The 17,467-nt window shown below is 39.0% G+C and overlaps 1 protein-coding gene across 4 annotated transcripts in view; it reads left to right on the forward strand.

Annotated features, from left to right (window-relative positions):
• The window catches only part of GFRA1 (GDNF family receptor alpha 1), a 297,143-nt gene that overhangs the window by 240,818 nt on the left and 38,858 nt on the right, over positions 1-17,467 (forward strand). For all 4 annotated transcript variants that reach the window (XM_020988148.2, XM_020988145.2, XM_020988149.2 and 1 more), the window contains 2 exons: positions 3,060-3,194; positions 7,600-7,781. In XM_020988148.2, coding sequence (XP_020843807.1) covers positions 3,060-3,194; positions 7,600-7,781 — 317 coding nt within the window. The remainder of the gene's footprint in view (positions 1-3,059; positions 3,195-7,599; positions 7,782-17,467) is intronic.

A 17,467-nucleotide genomic window follows, 5' to 3' on the forward strand; every position in this document is an offset into this window, starting at 1 on the left:
TTTCCATTCTATTGTGATTGGCATATTCTAAAACATAGTGAAAGGGATCCAGAGATCAGGGAAATCACAGCTGTCAGAAGTATAATAGCTCTGTCACCACATATGTTTCTAACAGGTGTCAGTGTGGAGGCTGCACAAATCTCTAAACAGGTAAATGGCCCACCAAGAGCAAAGGTAAGGTAGTACTGCAGCCAGAAGGGAGATCCTCTCTAAAAGCCATTGAGGAGATCCAAAAAGTATTGAAACTAACTCAGAAATATTCCCAGTATTTAGGCACACTCATTACTGCAACTCTGCAGTCACTTTTCTTAAAAAGATATATAGAATGTTTTGTCAGGCAAGTCTTATGTGAGCATTTTCATTTTCAGTGACATTTCCAGTTAGCGCATTCTTCTTAGATGTTCTGTATTTGCATTCACTTCTTCTCCCCAGCAAATGAATTAATAATCCTTTATACCAGGGATTATATCTATATTAAGTTTTAATCTAGTTTTTAGCAATATCTTTCTTCGCTTCATGTACCCCTGAATTGGGTAAGAATTTTAAGAATTGGCAAGCTTGAATATCACCAAAGGAAGACATCAAAGACCCTAAGAACAGAGATCTTGTGAGACCAAATCAGTTTAAGGATCTTGGAGATGTTTCACCTGGAAGCCCAAAGACCCAGGGCAGGGGGACATGATAGCTGTGCACTCCAGAATTTGAAGGGCCATCCTGTGGAAGAAGGATTGATAGTGTTCTGCTTAACCCCAGGGGTTGCAACTAGAGCAGTGGATAGAAGATGTCAAGAGACAGATTTCTGCTATGTACAATGACAAAATTCCAAGCAACTGGAGTGGTCTGAATATGGAATGTGTTCCCCATACTAGAGGTCTTCAAGTGGATACTGAATGGTGTTGTCAGAAATACTATAGGAGGCATTCTTGTTCATTAGACTGGGCTTGATGACCTTGGAGGAGTTGGGAGGGTGGTCCTTTCAAACTCTGAAATTCTGTGATTGGAATTATTAGTATTATTTACATGTCAGCATTTTTAAATGATAGAAACTCGGATTTGTATTCTAATTAGCATTCAGGAAGCTGTTGGAAATCAAAAGTAGCCACTGTAGCTAGTGAGACCTCCATAAATTGGAAAAGTAGGACCACTCCCCCCGTGCCTTTCAGAATTTTTACCGTAATCTCCTCACAGCACTTTGAACTGGGCGCCTCATGAGCGCTATGGTATTGTCAAAGTGTTGTGCTGTATGATGGCGACTGAGTCATAAATTCTGTGAGGCCATTCCCTGACTTGGGGACTTGCCATCTCTTTAATTCTTAAACACTTGAAAATCAAGGTAACAGTGAGTGTATGACAACAATGACCACTGTGAAATTCAGCATGCTTTGTACCTCTCCTTCAGTCCTGATTTCTTAGGTTGTTTAATTATAAACTCCTTCAGAGCAGGGGGCCATGGCCTTTTTAAATGTATATGAAGTAGTTGGCATAAAGTCATGCACCCCTGGATGCCTAATAAATAACTCCTTGCCTCACTCACAGATTTTCCCATTCTGTGTTTGGAGTACATAGTCCTTTAAAACCCATGGAGAACTTCTGTAAACAGGAGTGGGAAGCTCGGTATATGCATGCTAGAGGCCACAACTCTCATTAACGCCCACATTCCCTGGCATGGAATGAAGAGCTATATCTAGAAACATTCCTTGTAGCAATGATTCTCAAAGTTTTTATGTGCGTGGGTCACTTTGGTGGAACAGAATAACCACACCAGGCTGTGAGTACTTTCCTTATTCCTCTTTGGCTCAGAGAAAGACAGAGAAAGATTGAGGGAGGGAGGAAGGAAGAAAGGAGGGAAAGAAGGAAAAGAAAAGAAAGAAAACTTCAACAAGATCATTTGAGAAAATGGTGGTGTCTGAGATGAGTCACGTATGAGAGAATAACTAGTTTTCATGACAGTAAATAATTAATAGAAAGCAAGCTTGGCTTCAAAGAAGAGGTATGACAAAATATCCCCCTCCCCTTATTCTTTTGCAGAGGTGAGGACTACACAGGTGTGTATCATTCCAAATACTGTCAGGTTTTTTTTTCAAATGTATTGAAGAATTTTTGCTGATTTTTTTTTCTTTTCCTGTTTGTTTTTTAAACATTCTTTATTATAAGAGGTGGCTCTCTGGGAGGGGAGGGTACAGGGGAAGATTTGAATAATATAAACAAAAGATGTCAATAAAATCTATCTTAAAAATAAGAGAAATAAATTATTAACTTATACCCATTTAGATGTTGTCAGAGATAAGACTGCTAAGGGGACCATGTGGAAGATCTTCTAGGGTCAACAGGGCCTCAGAGCCACTGTTTTAGAGAATTACTTTCATCTACTTTATAATAGAAAGCATCCATACACTTGAATGTGTCATGAGCTTGGATCTTAAAGGCAAAAATTTAGGTTGCCTTCTAAATTTGCTAATGTCATTTAATAATCCTCAAGTGCTTTTGAGGGAACAAAATCAAAGCTCTCAGAAATATCATATTTTACATACACATACACACACGTATATGTATATATGTTAGTACTTTCCTCATTCCTCTGTGGCTTAGAGAGAGACAGAGAAAGATTGAGGGAGGAAGGGAAGAGGGAAGGAAGGAAGGAGGGAAAAAAAGAAATAAGGAAAAGAAAAGCCATCTATTTGGGCAGGTTGATTTTTTTTTTTTGCTTTTGTTTTTGTGTTTTAAGAAAGCTAAGGAGTTGCTTCTCAGCTCATGCATGCATTCTCAACCAGTTCTGTTATGCTCCAAGTAGTCCATTATATTTATGAAGAGAAACAAGCTGCTCATGGAATTCAGATTTAATTTTTAAGGCAAATGTGTAAATTACCTTATTCTGAGACAAAATTTTATAAAAATGCACTGTTTACTATAATTTCCTGTTCAACTACCATAATTCTAACTACCTATCAGCCAGCCGGCCATTGACCGCATGAACAACATATTTCTTTTGATGTGATCAAAAGGTCCGTGTCTTTATTGAATGTGACTGAGCATTGTACATGTTCTGGTCTGTTCTTCAGGCACGGTGATGACACCTAACTATATAGATTCTAACAGCCTCAGTGTGGCCCCATGGTGTGACTGTAACAACAGTGGTAATGACTTAGAAGAATGCCTGAAATTTTTGAATTTCTTCAAGGACAACATGTGTCTCAGTGAGTAATTCATGGTTCATCTAAGAAGTTGGGTTGTGTTTGTTTCCCAGTGACTTTCTCTCTTTTTCCCGCCTTTAACATTGGTGTGGTAACAATCTCATTTGTATATTTGGCCACATAGGATAATATGAAGCTCATTTGAGCTGTAGAACGTGGACCCATGCAACTGCATGTTGCTGAGTCGCTGAATCTAAGAGTCCAAGGCAGACAGTTCCAGATATCTGAAGCCATTAATATGTGTCTTGGGTCGGGGGCAGAGGAAGGAAAAGAGGAGAATTGATACACAAGGGACCTTAAAACCTGAGTGGAATTTACAGGATGAGAAACTCTGAGAAACTCAGGTAGATTAAATGGGGGATAAATCACAAAGGATTTTGATGGAAGAAGAAAAAATGTTAACAACAAAACTTTTTCAGATGGTCAGGTTTTGACTACAGAAATGGGTCATCAATATTTCTTTACCAGAATGAGCTTACAGTAATGCAGTGAGCAAGGTCACTGTGCAGACGACTTGTATTACTTCAGCCATATTCACATGGTACACATTTCCTCTTTCTAATTTCTAATTTGGGTAGGTAAACAGTTCTCAGCTATTAAGTAGCAGAAACCAGTCAACCCCAGACTGAGTACCAAGTTAGTCATCTTTCTGTCATCACCTAAGATTTACTGTCTCATTCCCAGTCATGTGTTAGAAAAGATTGAGGCTGCTTCAGTATCAATATACGCTCCAAATAACGTAAATGATAATAAGGATAGTTTTCTATTCATCCCTTAGGTCTAAAGAGCTGGACCCAGGCATTTGTCTTTAAAGCTGCCCTCTGTGTCTGTATGAATTCTGGAGAAAATAAGATGTGATTAGATGCTAGAAATCAAGATGGAATCCCTCCTCGTATGTAAGATTCCTTAAATGCCAGCCTCCTTCCTCATTATACAGTGGGCATACAAGTATTTCCTGTGGAAAGATCACTAGGCTCAGAAGACCTAGGTTCAAGCCCCACTGTTGCATTTTCTTAGTTAACTGTAAGGAAAATCTGACTCTTAATTTCCTAAAGTGTAAAATGAGGATTAATGTTAGAAAATTAGAGCTCATCTAATCCAGCCCCCAGGAAAGCAAGCCTCAAAAAGGCAAATTATCATGCCTGAATTCATAGAACTGGTAACAATTAGGATTTGAGTCCAGATCTCATGACTTAAAATCCAGCACCCTTTTCACTATTAAACTGTTACGCAATATAGAATTGTGAGGAAAATTATTTGCAAATTGCACTGTTTAATTTGTGCTGTTATTAAGTAGAAACCAGTCTTTACTCCTAAAACTCTTAATCCAAGTAATTTATCTCCTTATGCCCTAGACATTTTATTCATTCAACAAAAAGTGACCAGATGTCTACATTGTTCTCTCTAATGTGCTAGGCACTATACCCACTCATTTAATGTTACATTTTGGGGGCCTGAGTGGATGGAAATCCAAACCCACTAATTCCTAAGGTCTGAGATGCGGAGCCATCCCCACCCCTTCCTGGATTCTTCATGTAAATCTGTAGCAAGGAAATGTGTAAGCACATTGATTATGACTTGGGATTTTTGCTTTGTCTTGATTTTTCAAAGCATAATAGTCCCTGCTTCTTTTCTGTCCTATGCTCACTTCTGGCAGAACACCACCTTTAGTGGAAATAAAACAATGACAGTAAAGGTCAGTGTGAGAAAAGAAATCATATTCATCCTGGCTGGGGAGCTTCTCCTTTACAAATACATAAAAGTTGGTTCTGGTAAATAGTATTGTAGTCTCTGGGTAGGGGAAATGGGGAAAGTTTGGGTCATTGTTTCTAATGACTTTTCAATACCAATAAAAGCTGGGTCTGCTGTAGAGGCCAAGAACCTGTTAAAATTATTCACAGTAGTTCATTCATACCTCATTCACAAGTGACGGTAAAAAGGCCTGAGAGCCTGACTGTTAAATCTAGTTAGTGGAAAAAAGGGCTTTATAGCTCAAAGAGATGTTGGCACTTAGGGAAGTACCATCCCAGACAACTAAAATGGACTTGGGATGTGATTCATAGGGATCATTGTGGTGGTTAGGAAGATCCTGAACTCAAATCTGAGATCCTGTGTTTACTACCTTTGTGACTTAGGTAATTCTCTTAACCTCTTTGGACCTCAGTTTTCTTCATTTCTAAAATGAGGAGGTTGGATTCTATTATCTCCAAGATTCCCTCCCCCTCTTGTTCAAGATTGATGAATACCCCTTTTAAAACCAAAATCTTTAAGACAAGGGGTCAGCAGGGCAGCTAGGTGGCACAGTGGATAGAGTACCGGCTCTTGAGTCAGGAGGACCTGAGTTCAAATTTGGCCTCAGACACTTAGTAGCTGTGTAACACTGGGCAAGTCACTTAACCCCTATTGCCTCTAAAAATAATAATAATAATAATAATAAAATGATGGGTCAGCTCAGTACTCTAAAATTTTTGTTAAGATGTGGCTTTTACTAGAGTGCCTTGGATATCATTACAGCAGCACCAAGAATTCAGCCTATAGTTGGGTCATAGAGGTAGAGCTTGAAAGGAATTTAGATGTCATCTAGGTCAATTTTTTTTTTTAAATACAGATGAAAATACCAAGGCCTATAAAGGTTTAGGAACAATTCTTAATTAAAATTTAGAAAGAAGGAAGAGGTCATTCACAAGTCTAATTCACATTAAATATAAGGAGAAAAAGAGGATATTACAGGAAATGTAGCTTTGGTAGTGCAGAGTTTAAGAAAGCTCTTGAATTTTAATTTAATTTAATTATCTTTAATTAAGATAATATCATAATCTCATTTGAAGATGAGTTTAAGATTCTAATTTCAGGATTGATATGCAAGTTGGTGCTTTTCTATATGGTGAGCAAGACTCCAGGCGAGTTACTTAACCTCTGTCTACTTCATTTATTAAATGGGAGGTGATAATAGTATCTACCTGCCAGAATTGTTGTGAAGATGTTGTTGCTATTTAGTTGTTTTCAGTCATGTGCAACCCTTCATGACCCCATTTTGGGTTTTATTGGCACAGAAACTGGAGTGGTTTGCCATTTTCTTCTTCAGCTCATTTTACAAATGAGGAAACTGAGGCAAGCAAGGTTAAGTGACTTGCCCAGGGTAACACAGCTAGTGTCTAAGGTTAGCTCTGACCTCAGGTCTTCCTGATTCCTGGCCTGATGCCACCTAGCTGCTGTTGTAAAGATACAATAAGAGAATATTTGCATAGTGCCTTGTAAACTATGTTAAATAATATTGTTGTTGATGCTCTTGTTGTTGTTATTATTTGTTGTTAATAACTGAACATGGCTGTCTTGTTGACCACCTGTCTAAAAGAGCAAAGAACCCTTGTTTTTGCATTCAGTTAGGATAATTGTTTGTCTTTGTCCTGCTGTCCCTAGTCCCATTTTTCACCTGTTCAGCTGTGTAGAGATTGCAAGGGCATAAAAACATTTATAATGATTTGCAGCAGTGCCTTCTAACATGAGAAACATAAAAAAATTTTAAAAACAAGGTCCCAATTTAGTGGAACTTAAAGGATAACAACTGTAGAACAAAATGTCACTCCAAGAGGAAGATTAGACTTAAATTATTCCATCTTGTATATAGAAAAATGCCAGCTAAGAATGCTATATTAACAGTTTGTGCATTCAGGTCCCAAATGAAAATGTCTGATTTCTTATACAATGAATGTGGAATAAGAAATTCCTAAGTCCATGCCAATTCCCTGAAGACCTGATTAAAAACTGTTTTTCTATTCATTTGGGGGCTGGGGACTAAGGGGAACAACGCACAACCAATAGCCTCTTTGCCATTAAAAAAAGAAAAACACAGTTTAATCCCAGGAAAATTATAATAAGCTTTTAAAATTTTACATTGTAAACTTTTGGCTTAAGCAGCTCTGCTGTTACTTAATTATGCAGATTTTGTTTGGAAGACTAGGAGAAAAAGAATAAAAGATCACCTTCCTTTAACCATCACATATTTATGAAGTTTGAGTCAGTTGTTGTTTTAACAAAATGAGTTGCTTTAAGTGAATAAATTAATATGGTCTTGTCAAAATTGGTGCCTTCATGTCATTGAAGTATCTGAATCTTTCAGTTAAGGCCATTTGGGACTTGAAAATATTAATTTGTTTTTGCCTTAAAGGTCTGACTTTCTCTCAAGGTTATGCATGGAAGACATGAAAGGTCACAAGCCATAACAGAGTTCATGCTCCTATGACCATATTTCCAAAGTACTTGACAGATACATATTTCAGAAAGAATAATTTCATCGAAAGAAGTCACTTGATGAACTGAGAACACTTTCTTTATTTGGGCCACTTGTGCTACTTGTAATACTATATGACCTTGACTTTGAAACTGGATTCTCTCTGTTTCCCTACAGAAAATGCAATCCAAGCCTTTGGCAATGGCTCTGATGTGAACGTGTGGCAGCCGGTCCTCCCCGGACAGACCACCACAGCCACGACCACAACAACCTTCAGAATCAGGAGCAACAAGTCTCTGGGCTCAGGGTCAGAGAATGAAATCTCATCCCATGTTTTGCCACCTTGTGCAAACCTACAGGTAAAAAGATGTGATAAGCCCATCATTGCAGAAGTGAGCTGTGAGAGGAGAGTGTAGAAGAGACACACTGGTCAATGGAGAATATCCTGTGAGGTTATGCTACACGTCCACAAATGTGTGGATGGATGCATTTGTTTTAAGTTGTAGGGCCGGCATCTTACAGTGTTGTCTCCGGGGCAGTGAAGTATAACAGGAAGGAGGTGGTGTCAGGAGATACCTGAGTTTATATTTTGGCTTCACGTTAGACGCTTCTCAGTGCTGGGATCATGAGCAAGATGTGACTTTTTGAAGCTCCATTTTCTCACCTGTAAAATGGAAATGATAATAACTTTAGTACTTACCTCACTGGGTTGTTTTAAGAATCAAATGAGATAATGTATATAAAGCGTCAAGGGCCTTGCCAACCTGAAAGCATCATGTAGAAGGGTCAGTTATTTGGCCATGACTAGCAAGTAATGAAGCTGGGACTGGAGCTCATTCCACCCAATTCCAAATCTAGTGTAATATCGCTCTTTCTCTTTGGTTCACACTTGACTTCTTGTCTACTTCTTATCTACTTTTCTGCTTTTTCTCATTCAGTTCAGTATTTTTAAAAATGTCATTGTGATATCCCTATTAATGGCACATAAATCACAAGTGGCCAGAAAATTGTATAACCTGTCATCCTAAAGGGATTGAGCATACAGTGTTCCTAGGGCAGCTAGGTGGTACAGTGGACAGAGTGTTGGGCCTAGAGTCAGGAAGACCTGAGTTCAAGTCCAGCCTCAGACACTAGCTGTGTAACCTTGGGCAAGTCACTTAATTCTGTTTACCTCAGTTTCCTCATCTGCAAAATGAACTGGAGAAGGAAATGGCAAATCCCTCCAGTGTCTCTTCCAAGAAAACCCCAGTGACTTGACAACACCAGCAACAATATGGTATTCCTGAAGGTTCATAGGATCTTAGATTTAGAGCTGGAAGAGACCTTCGAGGTCATCGGGGCCAGCCCTGATTTTATAGATGAAATGAGTCACAGAGAGTCTAGATGTCTTACCCAAAGTCATACAACTAGTATTGTATCTGAGACAGGATTTGAACCCAGGTCTTCTGGCCTCCAAGTCTAGTGTCTCATCCACTAAGCTTAAGTGAATGCTCTGGACAAAGAGAAGCCAGGCGTGTTTGCTTGTTTTCGTTTGTTTTGGTGAGTGTGCTGACCATTGCACAATATGCCATATATGTGGTACTATATCATAGATTTGGTACTTTATTATAGCATTTTGCATGTAGTTCTTAATAAATGCTTCATTCATGCATTCATTCATAATGGAAAAGAATTCTGGGTATAGAATCAAAGGATCTGGGTTCCAGTCTTGCTTCTGCTGCTTATTATCTCTCTGGCCTTGGTGGAATTATTTTGTCTCTTTGTGACCTTATCTAAAATGAGGTGATTAATCTAGGTGATCAGTACAATTACTTTTCACCCCTAGATATGTGACATTGTTCATATTTCTTGAACATCATAATTAAATTGTTAGATCCTTTGTTGAAGAGAAGACATGCCCTCTGAGAGCTGTTTGCAGAGTTCTCCCCCAAATGGGCATTGAACAAGTCAGTTATCGGCCTATGCTTAAGATTTATCATTCTACTTTTTGTTGCCTTAAGGAAATGCTGCATGCCAGGAAATTCACAAAGCCTGCATTTTGCACCCTTCAGTGATATGGATGGTTTGGCTGCACTGAGAACCAATATTTCAGCACCAACACATAAATACCCCTCTTTTCAAAGAAGGAATTTGTGTTACCACTGCTGGGTTGCCCTGGCAACATCAAGAAACACACGAACTCTATTCCCAAGAAACAGTGCCTTTCCTTCCCCTATATTAGTGACAAAAACTCAACTTCATCAATAGAGAGAAAAGTAACAATTAAAGTGTGGTGTTTATCTTCGGGATTGCCATTTAGCTTCTCAGCAGAGAGACAAAGTAGAAGTGAGGGGCTGGAGACAGTGAGAAAAAACCCTTCCAAACCACTTCTCCCTCTCCCATGATATACCAGATTGAGTGGTAATTATTCCTTGGATTTACAGAGTGTTTTGCTCCCTGAGAGCCAATTAAGTGTTTCTTCTACATACCTTATCTTTTTTAGACTTACAGCTACTGTGTGTGTCCTACAGGTCTGGGACAGGGCAGATAGCACCGTCCCCTTACTGTGTTCAGTGAAATTAATACTGTTGTAGAGCCAGTGATTTAGCTGATAAATTGACTTCTACATTTTCTGAGCAGAAGTCAGAGAGGGAGAGGAGAGAGAGAGAGAGAGAGAGAGAGAGAAATTTTGTGTGTGTGTGTTGAATAGCACCTCTTCTTTTAAATACATTTTCACATTTCATTGGCTCATTGAGCCATGCTGTGAGGTATAGGAGGCAAGTGTCACTTCTTTATTATTGATGAGGGAGCTATGATGTATAAAAGTTTAGGTGCTTTGCATAAATTTACCTCAGCTTTGTGATTATGCTGGGACTTGAACCCAGGCCCCTAGAATTCTAGCACAGTGAGCTTTCTGCTATATCATCCTTGACCAAACCTCAAATAGAAATAGAAAACATCATACCAAAGCTGGAAAAAAGGATAGGGAAAATGATCCTCAATCTTTACTCATTAGCATTGGCCTAAAGTAAAAGACATTGGGAGCAAGTAGAATCATTGCTCACTATGGAAAATAGGACGTATCAGTCTATCATTAAGGTGGGGAAGAAGAGGAATATAAATTGAAAACAATGCCCTGAATTTGAAATTGGAGGACAGGCATTAAAATTCCAGCTCTGCTCTTTACTACTTGTATGACCTTGGGCAATTCCCTTTACTTCTGGAGCTTTTATTATCTTCATCTGCAAAATGAGTGAATTGGCCTAGATGAGATCTAAGGCCTTCTCTTTCTCTATGACATACTGGATTTCCTGAGGGCAGAGCCTAAGATTTTTGAATAATGCAATATGCCATTTATTCAATAATCCAGAGCTTGGGCCAGGAAATTTGGATGCAAAGTTACCTATTAGTGGCCAGGCAGCAACACCCTTCTTTTCTTTCTGATTTAAAAAGCTGGTGAAAACTTTTCTAGTTAATCAATTTGTGAGAACTGAAAATTTGTTTCGAGGCTGACCTGTAGGTAGGGATATATGGTTCAAGGAGTCAGGAGGAAAAAATAGTGAATGGAATGGGAGGAGTAAAGGGGAAGTGTTTATCCCCCTGTACTTCATTTCTGTGCCTATTTTTAGAGATGTGGTCAATGCTTATAATTCTCAAGTTGGCTTCTCTCTCTCCCCCTTCCCCTTTTGGTCCAGTTCTTCTCTTCCTTATCCCATATGAATTCCCAATTGCCAAGGGTTTCTAGAAATGCCCTGAAAAGTTTCCATTGTCCTGCCCTGGTGTGTCTTTACACAGAATAGAACTAACTTGAATCAGTCCTGGTTCCACTTGTAACAGATTTGGACCAAGTCTTCTGCTTTGGCAGATCTAAAGTTCACATCCCATGAGAAGTGTCCCCTTGTAATATTTCTAAATATACAATAATAATGCAAAAGGTCGTGGGGAGTTGAGTTCTGTCTTAACATTTGAGATAGATTTCCCTTTTGGAAGGGAAAAAAAAAGTAGAGAACAAACATTTTGAAGTCTGCTTTGAAAGTATGATTCTCAGTAAACCAAGCTTAATTATGTTTCAAGACACATCTGACCATCAAGGTGGCATTAAGATATGGTGTGTATACAGTATATCTGCAGTGCCTATTAAATGGACTTTTTTGCATAAAAAAGGAAAAGTTGATTGATTAGTATAAAATGTCATAGAAATGTCCAAGTTCTAACCCCCTGAGGTTTTAAAATGCAGGGTATTAGGTAACCTGCCAAGCTGCCATGTCAGAGCTAATTGGCAGTCATATTAGCAACAGGACTGGCACCGTCTCTGCTATTGTTGGCACATGTCTTTGACTTGTACAAAGTGGCCACGTGGAAAACAAAGAGACATTAATAATTCCACCCATTTATTTCATCTTCTATACACTTGAATGGTCTGCTAACTAGAAAAGTCTTGGGATATTTAAACAAAGTGGACTGTACTTGTCGCTTATTTAAAGTCAATATTTTAGGAGATGTAAGCTTTTGAAAAATTTCCATTTTGCATCATATACTTGATTTAGTACGAGGGATTTTAAGTGACAATCTCAATGCATTATTTGTATGCCTCGGGTTCCAGGAAAGTGAAGAAGTCCGAGGTTCAGATTATTGTGTTAAAATAAGCAATTTGGGAGAAATATCACTTTGGGGACCTGATATTCACCCCAGTCCCGAGCCCCAAAGACATAATTCATGCATTCTTATCCGTTGCAGCTTCCCAGAGGAGTGTATTACAACTTAATATTTGATATTTATATAATGCTTTAAATGTTACAGAAATGCCATACATAATTTATCTCATTTGAGATAATTTATCTCACTGGTCCCCCTGAGGTAGGCACTACAGGTTATTTATTAAACCTCATTTTACTATTGAGAAAATAGACTTAAGAAGGTTATGTGACTTGCCAGTGGTCACACAGCCAATAGTTAGAGGTGATTTGAACCCAGGTCTTTGTGTTCCCAACTCCATAATCCTTGTGAAGTATGTAGTCTAAGAATTATTCTCATTTTACAGAGGACGGTAATGAGGCTCAAAAGGTTAAGTGAGACCTACTCAAGAATTAACATCCTGTAATAGGCACCCCTTAAATGAGATTCATAAGATAAGTCATGATATTGAGAGCTAAAAAGGACTTTAAAGGCTGTTAGCTCCAATCTCCTCATTTTATACATGAGGAAACTGAGGCACAGACTTACCCAGGATCACACAGCTAGTAATTGTCTGAGGCAGGATTCAAACTCAGGTCTTCCTGAAACAAAATCTAGTGCTCTATTGAAGTCTGCTTTGAAAGTATGATTCTCTACCTGACTCTTGGGGCCAGAAATTGGTTGTTTCTCGAGATTCTTGGTGAAGACAGTTCTATATTCAAATCAATTAATTTGGAGCACATTGCTATCACCATGGTCCTAAATTTGGGAAACTCACCCTGGTTATAATATTTAGGAAGTTTTATAGATAATTACTACCCAGATATCCCCTCTACTCTCACTCCCCCCCCCAAATTATTAAAATTTGTGTTAAGTTGAAACATTAAATATGGCAGAGCAGGGTAAAAGTATGTCAGGCCTAGTAGAAATACAGTTTGCCAGAAATTGATGACGCACAAGATGTTTGATGTTTCTTCCTTAATAATCTGATTTTCTTCCTTGAGGAGATGAGACATGGTCAGACTTTTACCATCACAGTACCAAGATTAATCTCCACCATCTTTCCTGAAATCCATATACCACCCTAAAAGCAGAGGCGTTGGATAAAGAGCCGGGATATGAAATTTCGCCAGAAGCAACCCAGGCGCTTACAAAATGCCTTAGGTTTCCAATTAAGGTTCAGTTAGTTTTCTGCCCCAATCTCCAGTGAAGCTTCACCGGTTGGATCCTTTTGAGATGTGCTCAGCTTCTGAGAAGATCATAAGATCAGTGCCCCAAACATCAGTGGCCATGATTTTCAGATTGTGGATTGCCTGTCTGGGATAGGTTTACATTTTACTTTTATGGTGGCAGAAGATGCTTTATCTCTCCTGGGCCACATCTGGAAATTTAATTGAGTTCAATTCAGGGAAACATTTGTTTGTGCAGATCACTCTACTTGATTCTGGGGAGGTAGAAATTAATAAGAAAAGGTTTTCATTTTATAGATCATCATTATGGCAAAAGAACTCTTATGAAGCTCTAAACTCTTATCTTCTTAAAGAAAACACACCCAAAAAAACAACTCCCTAAAATAACCCCTTCTACAATCAAGTATGACATTCTATTGGAAGAAACCAGACTATATACACAAATAAGTTAATAGCAACTAAATTAGGTAAAGTGTAGAAGAGAGGTACGAAGTTCTGTACGCATACAGGGGAGAATCCCTTTTGGTTCAGGTGATCAAGAAAGACTTATGGAGCCTTTGAGGTGGGCCTGACAGCTTCATAGAATTTTGGCAGGTAGCAGCTGGTAGGCTGGGCAGCTATGTGGTGTAAGCCTTGCGTCAGGAAGACCTGACTTAAAATCTGGCCTCAGATACTTATTAGCTTGTGACCCTGGACAAGTCACTTAACCTTGTTGCCTCTGTTTCCTTATCTATAAAATGATCTGGAGAAGGAAATGATAAACCATTCCGATATCTTTGCCAAGAAAACCTCAGATGGGGTCATGAAAAGTCAGACCTGACAAAAAACGACTAAAGAACAACAAAAGTGATTGGTGGGATGGGAGTGATGTTTGTACCAAGTGCAGTTAGTAACAGGAAAGATAGGTGGGGAAGTGAGATGGTTTGGTGAATGATGAGTAGTCCGATTTTGCTAAAGGATATGTCTCAGCTCTGGTCTTTTGATTGGAAGACTGTTGGCTTTTTTGCTGTACCGTAGGATTTGACATCATGACCCATATCCAAACCATGACATCTTAATTTGGTCATGGTACTTTGAAAAGTAGTCCCTTGATTTTGGGGCAAGTATGAACCAGATCTCTTATAACCAGTAAAGCCATGCAAAACACACACACATACATGTATATATGCGTACGTATATACACATATATAGTCAATCTTCTACTAAAGCTGAAATAAAAAAAAACAACTAAAAGTAACTTTAATATTGGACCAGAGATGATTATCCAAACCTCCAAAGTACCTGGGTCTCTACCAGCTATAACTGAATCACAACTGTGCCAAATTAGAAAAGGTTGAGTTTTTAAAAGGAAAGCCGCCAATGGGTGTTCCGTAAATCATTTGTGCCAGCAGACTGACCCCATTATGTCAGCTAATCCTGGAAATACAGGAGGTAAATTTAAATCTTCTAGCATGAAGCACTTAATCAATATTCGAAATGTTTTTCTTACAATTTATGCTAACAGAGCAACAGGGCGCTTTAGGGTCCTGTTAATCTTTCACCAGAGGAACAGGCATTTCTGAGTAGGGCCAAGGTTTGAGGAAGGGTATGTGGGGAAGGGGGCGGAACTGTAGAAGTCACATTCTGCCCTGAGCTGTCTTTTCAGAGTGGTAGAAAGGGGCAAAGATATTAGAGCCACGTTGTACGGGGGAAGGAAAGTAGGAAGGACCTAAGCAAGCTACCAGTTCTGAGGGCTAAAGAAGGACAGAATATTGTTATTTATGTCAAGGCAGTGAGATAAAGTTGGGAAAGAGCATGCCCTGATAAATATGTGAGGAAGGAGAAGGGAAGGGCAGGTATGTATATAACATCAGTCTACAAGAGGCAGTGGTTAGCAAAAAGAAAGTATTCATATGGTATAAGAGAAGACAGGCCTTGGCCTAGCAATCAGGAGGTTTTTGTCACTGTCTCAGTGTATGACTGTAGACAAGATACTTAATCTCTCCTAGCCTCAATCAGCTACCTCACCTATAGAAGAAAAGGCCTGAATTAGTTGTTTCAGTTTCCTGTTAACTCCAACACTCTTTCATTCTGCTAAGTCCTGTCTTCTAGCACCCTCAATACAGGGTCATGAGTCACTTCTGAGAGTTTCTGACCTAGCTACCTAGACGTTCATAATATTATTCATTTAGAGATGAAAGGGAACTTGAGGCTATCTATTCCATTTCTTTCATTTTGCATTTGAAGAACTCCAAACAAGGCCACATAGGTAATAAATAATAGTCAGGATTTGAATCTAGATCTTCTGACAGATTCAGTACTTTTTCTACTGTATTATGCTGCCTCCTTCATAAACCTCTGAAAACAGGCAGACAGGCTTGAGAAGTGATAGCAATGCTTGCCATGTCTTTTCAACCAGAAATAGCCTTAGGAAAAAGAGATGCCTTTGCCTCGTTCTGGGGGGTTTCTTTTTGCTGTTGTTTGTCCTTTGTTCTCAGAGGGAACCATGACATCAGGGAAGTGATGCCATGACATGCAGGTGAATTGGATTTAAGTGAGGAGGGCTGTGCAAAGTCACTAGCCTCACTTTCTCCTCTGGAGCTGGCTGGGATCAGTAGCAATATATAAATCCGGACAACTGGAGATCACCCCAGGGGCTTGGAACCATGAGGATAGAAGGGTGTTTCTGAATCACCACTTCCCATTTAACACAATAGGTTGCCAGAAAACAGATTTTCAAGCAGAGTAATATATTACTAATCTTCATTTAGTTGGTCAACTACATTTTCCCTGGCCATACCTATATAATAATAGTATGTGGAAGTAATAAAGAATCATCTTAGAATTCAGGCTTTCAAGGTAAACACACTGTGTAAATCACATCTTCCTTTTCCTTTAGAGAAAAAAGAGTTACAAGTAAGCCCTAGCCCTCTTTCTGCCTCTCATAGATCAGTTGTCCCAAACCATTGCTTCCGTATTGTGGTCCTGCCTATATTCAAGTACAAGCAGGATTTCACATTGGTCCATCTCAGACAATGATCTGTAAACCAAGCTTCTATCAAAGACACTGACCTATTGGTGTTTCTACTAATGTAAGATGACTCCCTGAGGACCATTGATGCTACTGAACCCGTGAGCATTATGATACAGTGGAGACTCTGGTGGCAGACTATCTGGGTTCAAATCCTGTGACCGATACTTCCTGTATGATCATGGGAAAATCATTTAACTTCTCTGGGATTCCGTTTCTCATCTGTAAAAGCAGGGTGGGAGTTGTACTAAATAGCCTTTTGAAGTACCTTCTAGCTATAGATGTATCATAGAGCAAAAGAGCATAGTTCAATGAAACAAGAAATAAGCTGTGCAGGGTTACCCAAGATGGACAGGTCATGGTGGAGAGTTCTGACAAAAGATGATCCACTGGAGAGGAAAATGACAAACCATTTCAGTGTCTTTCCCAAGAAATCCCCGTAGACTGTCTTAAAATGATAAAAGAGATGACATTAGAAGATGAGCCCCTCAGGTTGAAAGGTATCCAATATGGTGCTAGGAAAGAGTGAAGGACAACTACTAGCAACTCCAGTAATAATGAAGCAACTGGGCCAAAGCTGAAAGGAAACTCCATTGAGGATATGTCTGGTGATGAAAGAAAAGTCCTATACTATAAAGATCAATATTGCATAGGAACAGATAGCTGAGGAAAGAAGAGGAGGAGAAAGGGAAAGATATACCCAACTGAATACAGCATTCCAGAGAATAACAAGGATAGATAAGGTTTTCTTAAATGAACAGTGCACAGAAACAGAAGGAAACAATGGAATGGAAAAGATGAGATCTCTTCAAGAAAATTAGAGCTATCAAGGAAACATTTCATTGGGATTGATAAAAGACAAAAATGTAGGGACTTAACAAAAGTAGAAGAGACTAAGAAGAGGTGGCAAAAATATACAGAACTATACGAGAAAGATCTTAACATCACCTATAACCACCATGATTGCGTGGTTACTGATCTAGAGCCAGACATCCTAGAGAATGAAGTCAGGTGGACCGTAGGAAGCATTGCAAATGGTAAGGCTAGTGGAGGTGCCAGAATTCCATCTGAGCTATTTAAAATCCTAAAAGATGATGCTGTTAAAGGGCTGCACCCAGTATGCCAGGAAATTTGGAAAATATAGCATTGGCCCCTGGATTGGAAAAGATCAGTTTACATCCCAATTCAAAAG

This window comes from Phascolarctos cinereus, unplaced genomic scaffold (genome assembly GCF_003287225.1).
Source record: "Phascolarctos cinereus isolate Bilbo 61053 unplaced genomic scaffold, phaCin_HiC Scaffold_3;HRSCAF=262, whole genome shotgun sequence".
Lineage (NCBI taxonomy): Eukaryota > Metazoa > Chordata > Mammalia > Diprotodontia > Phascolarctidae > Phascolarctos > Phascolarctos cinereus.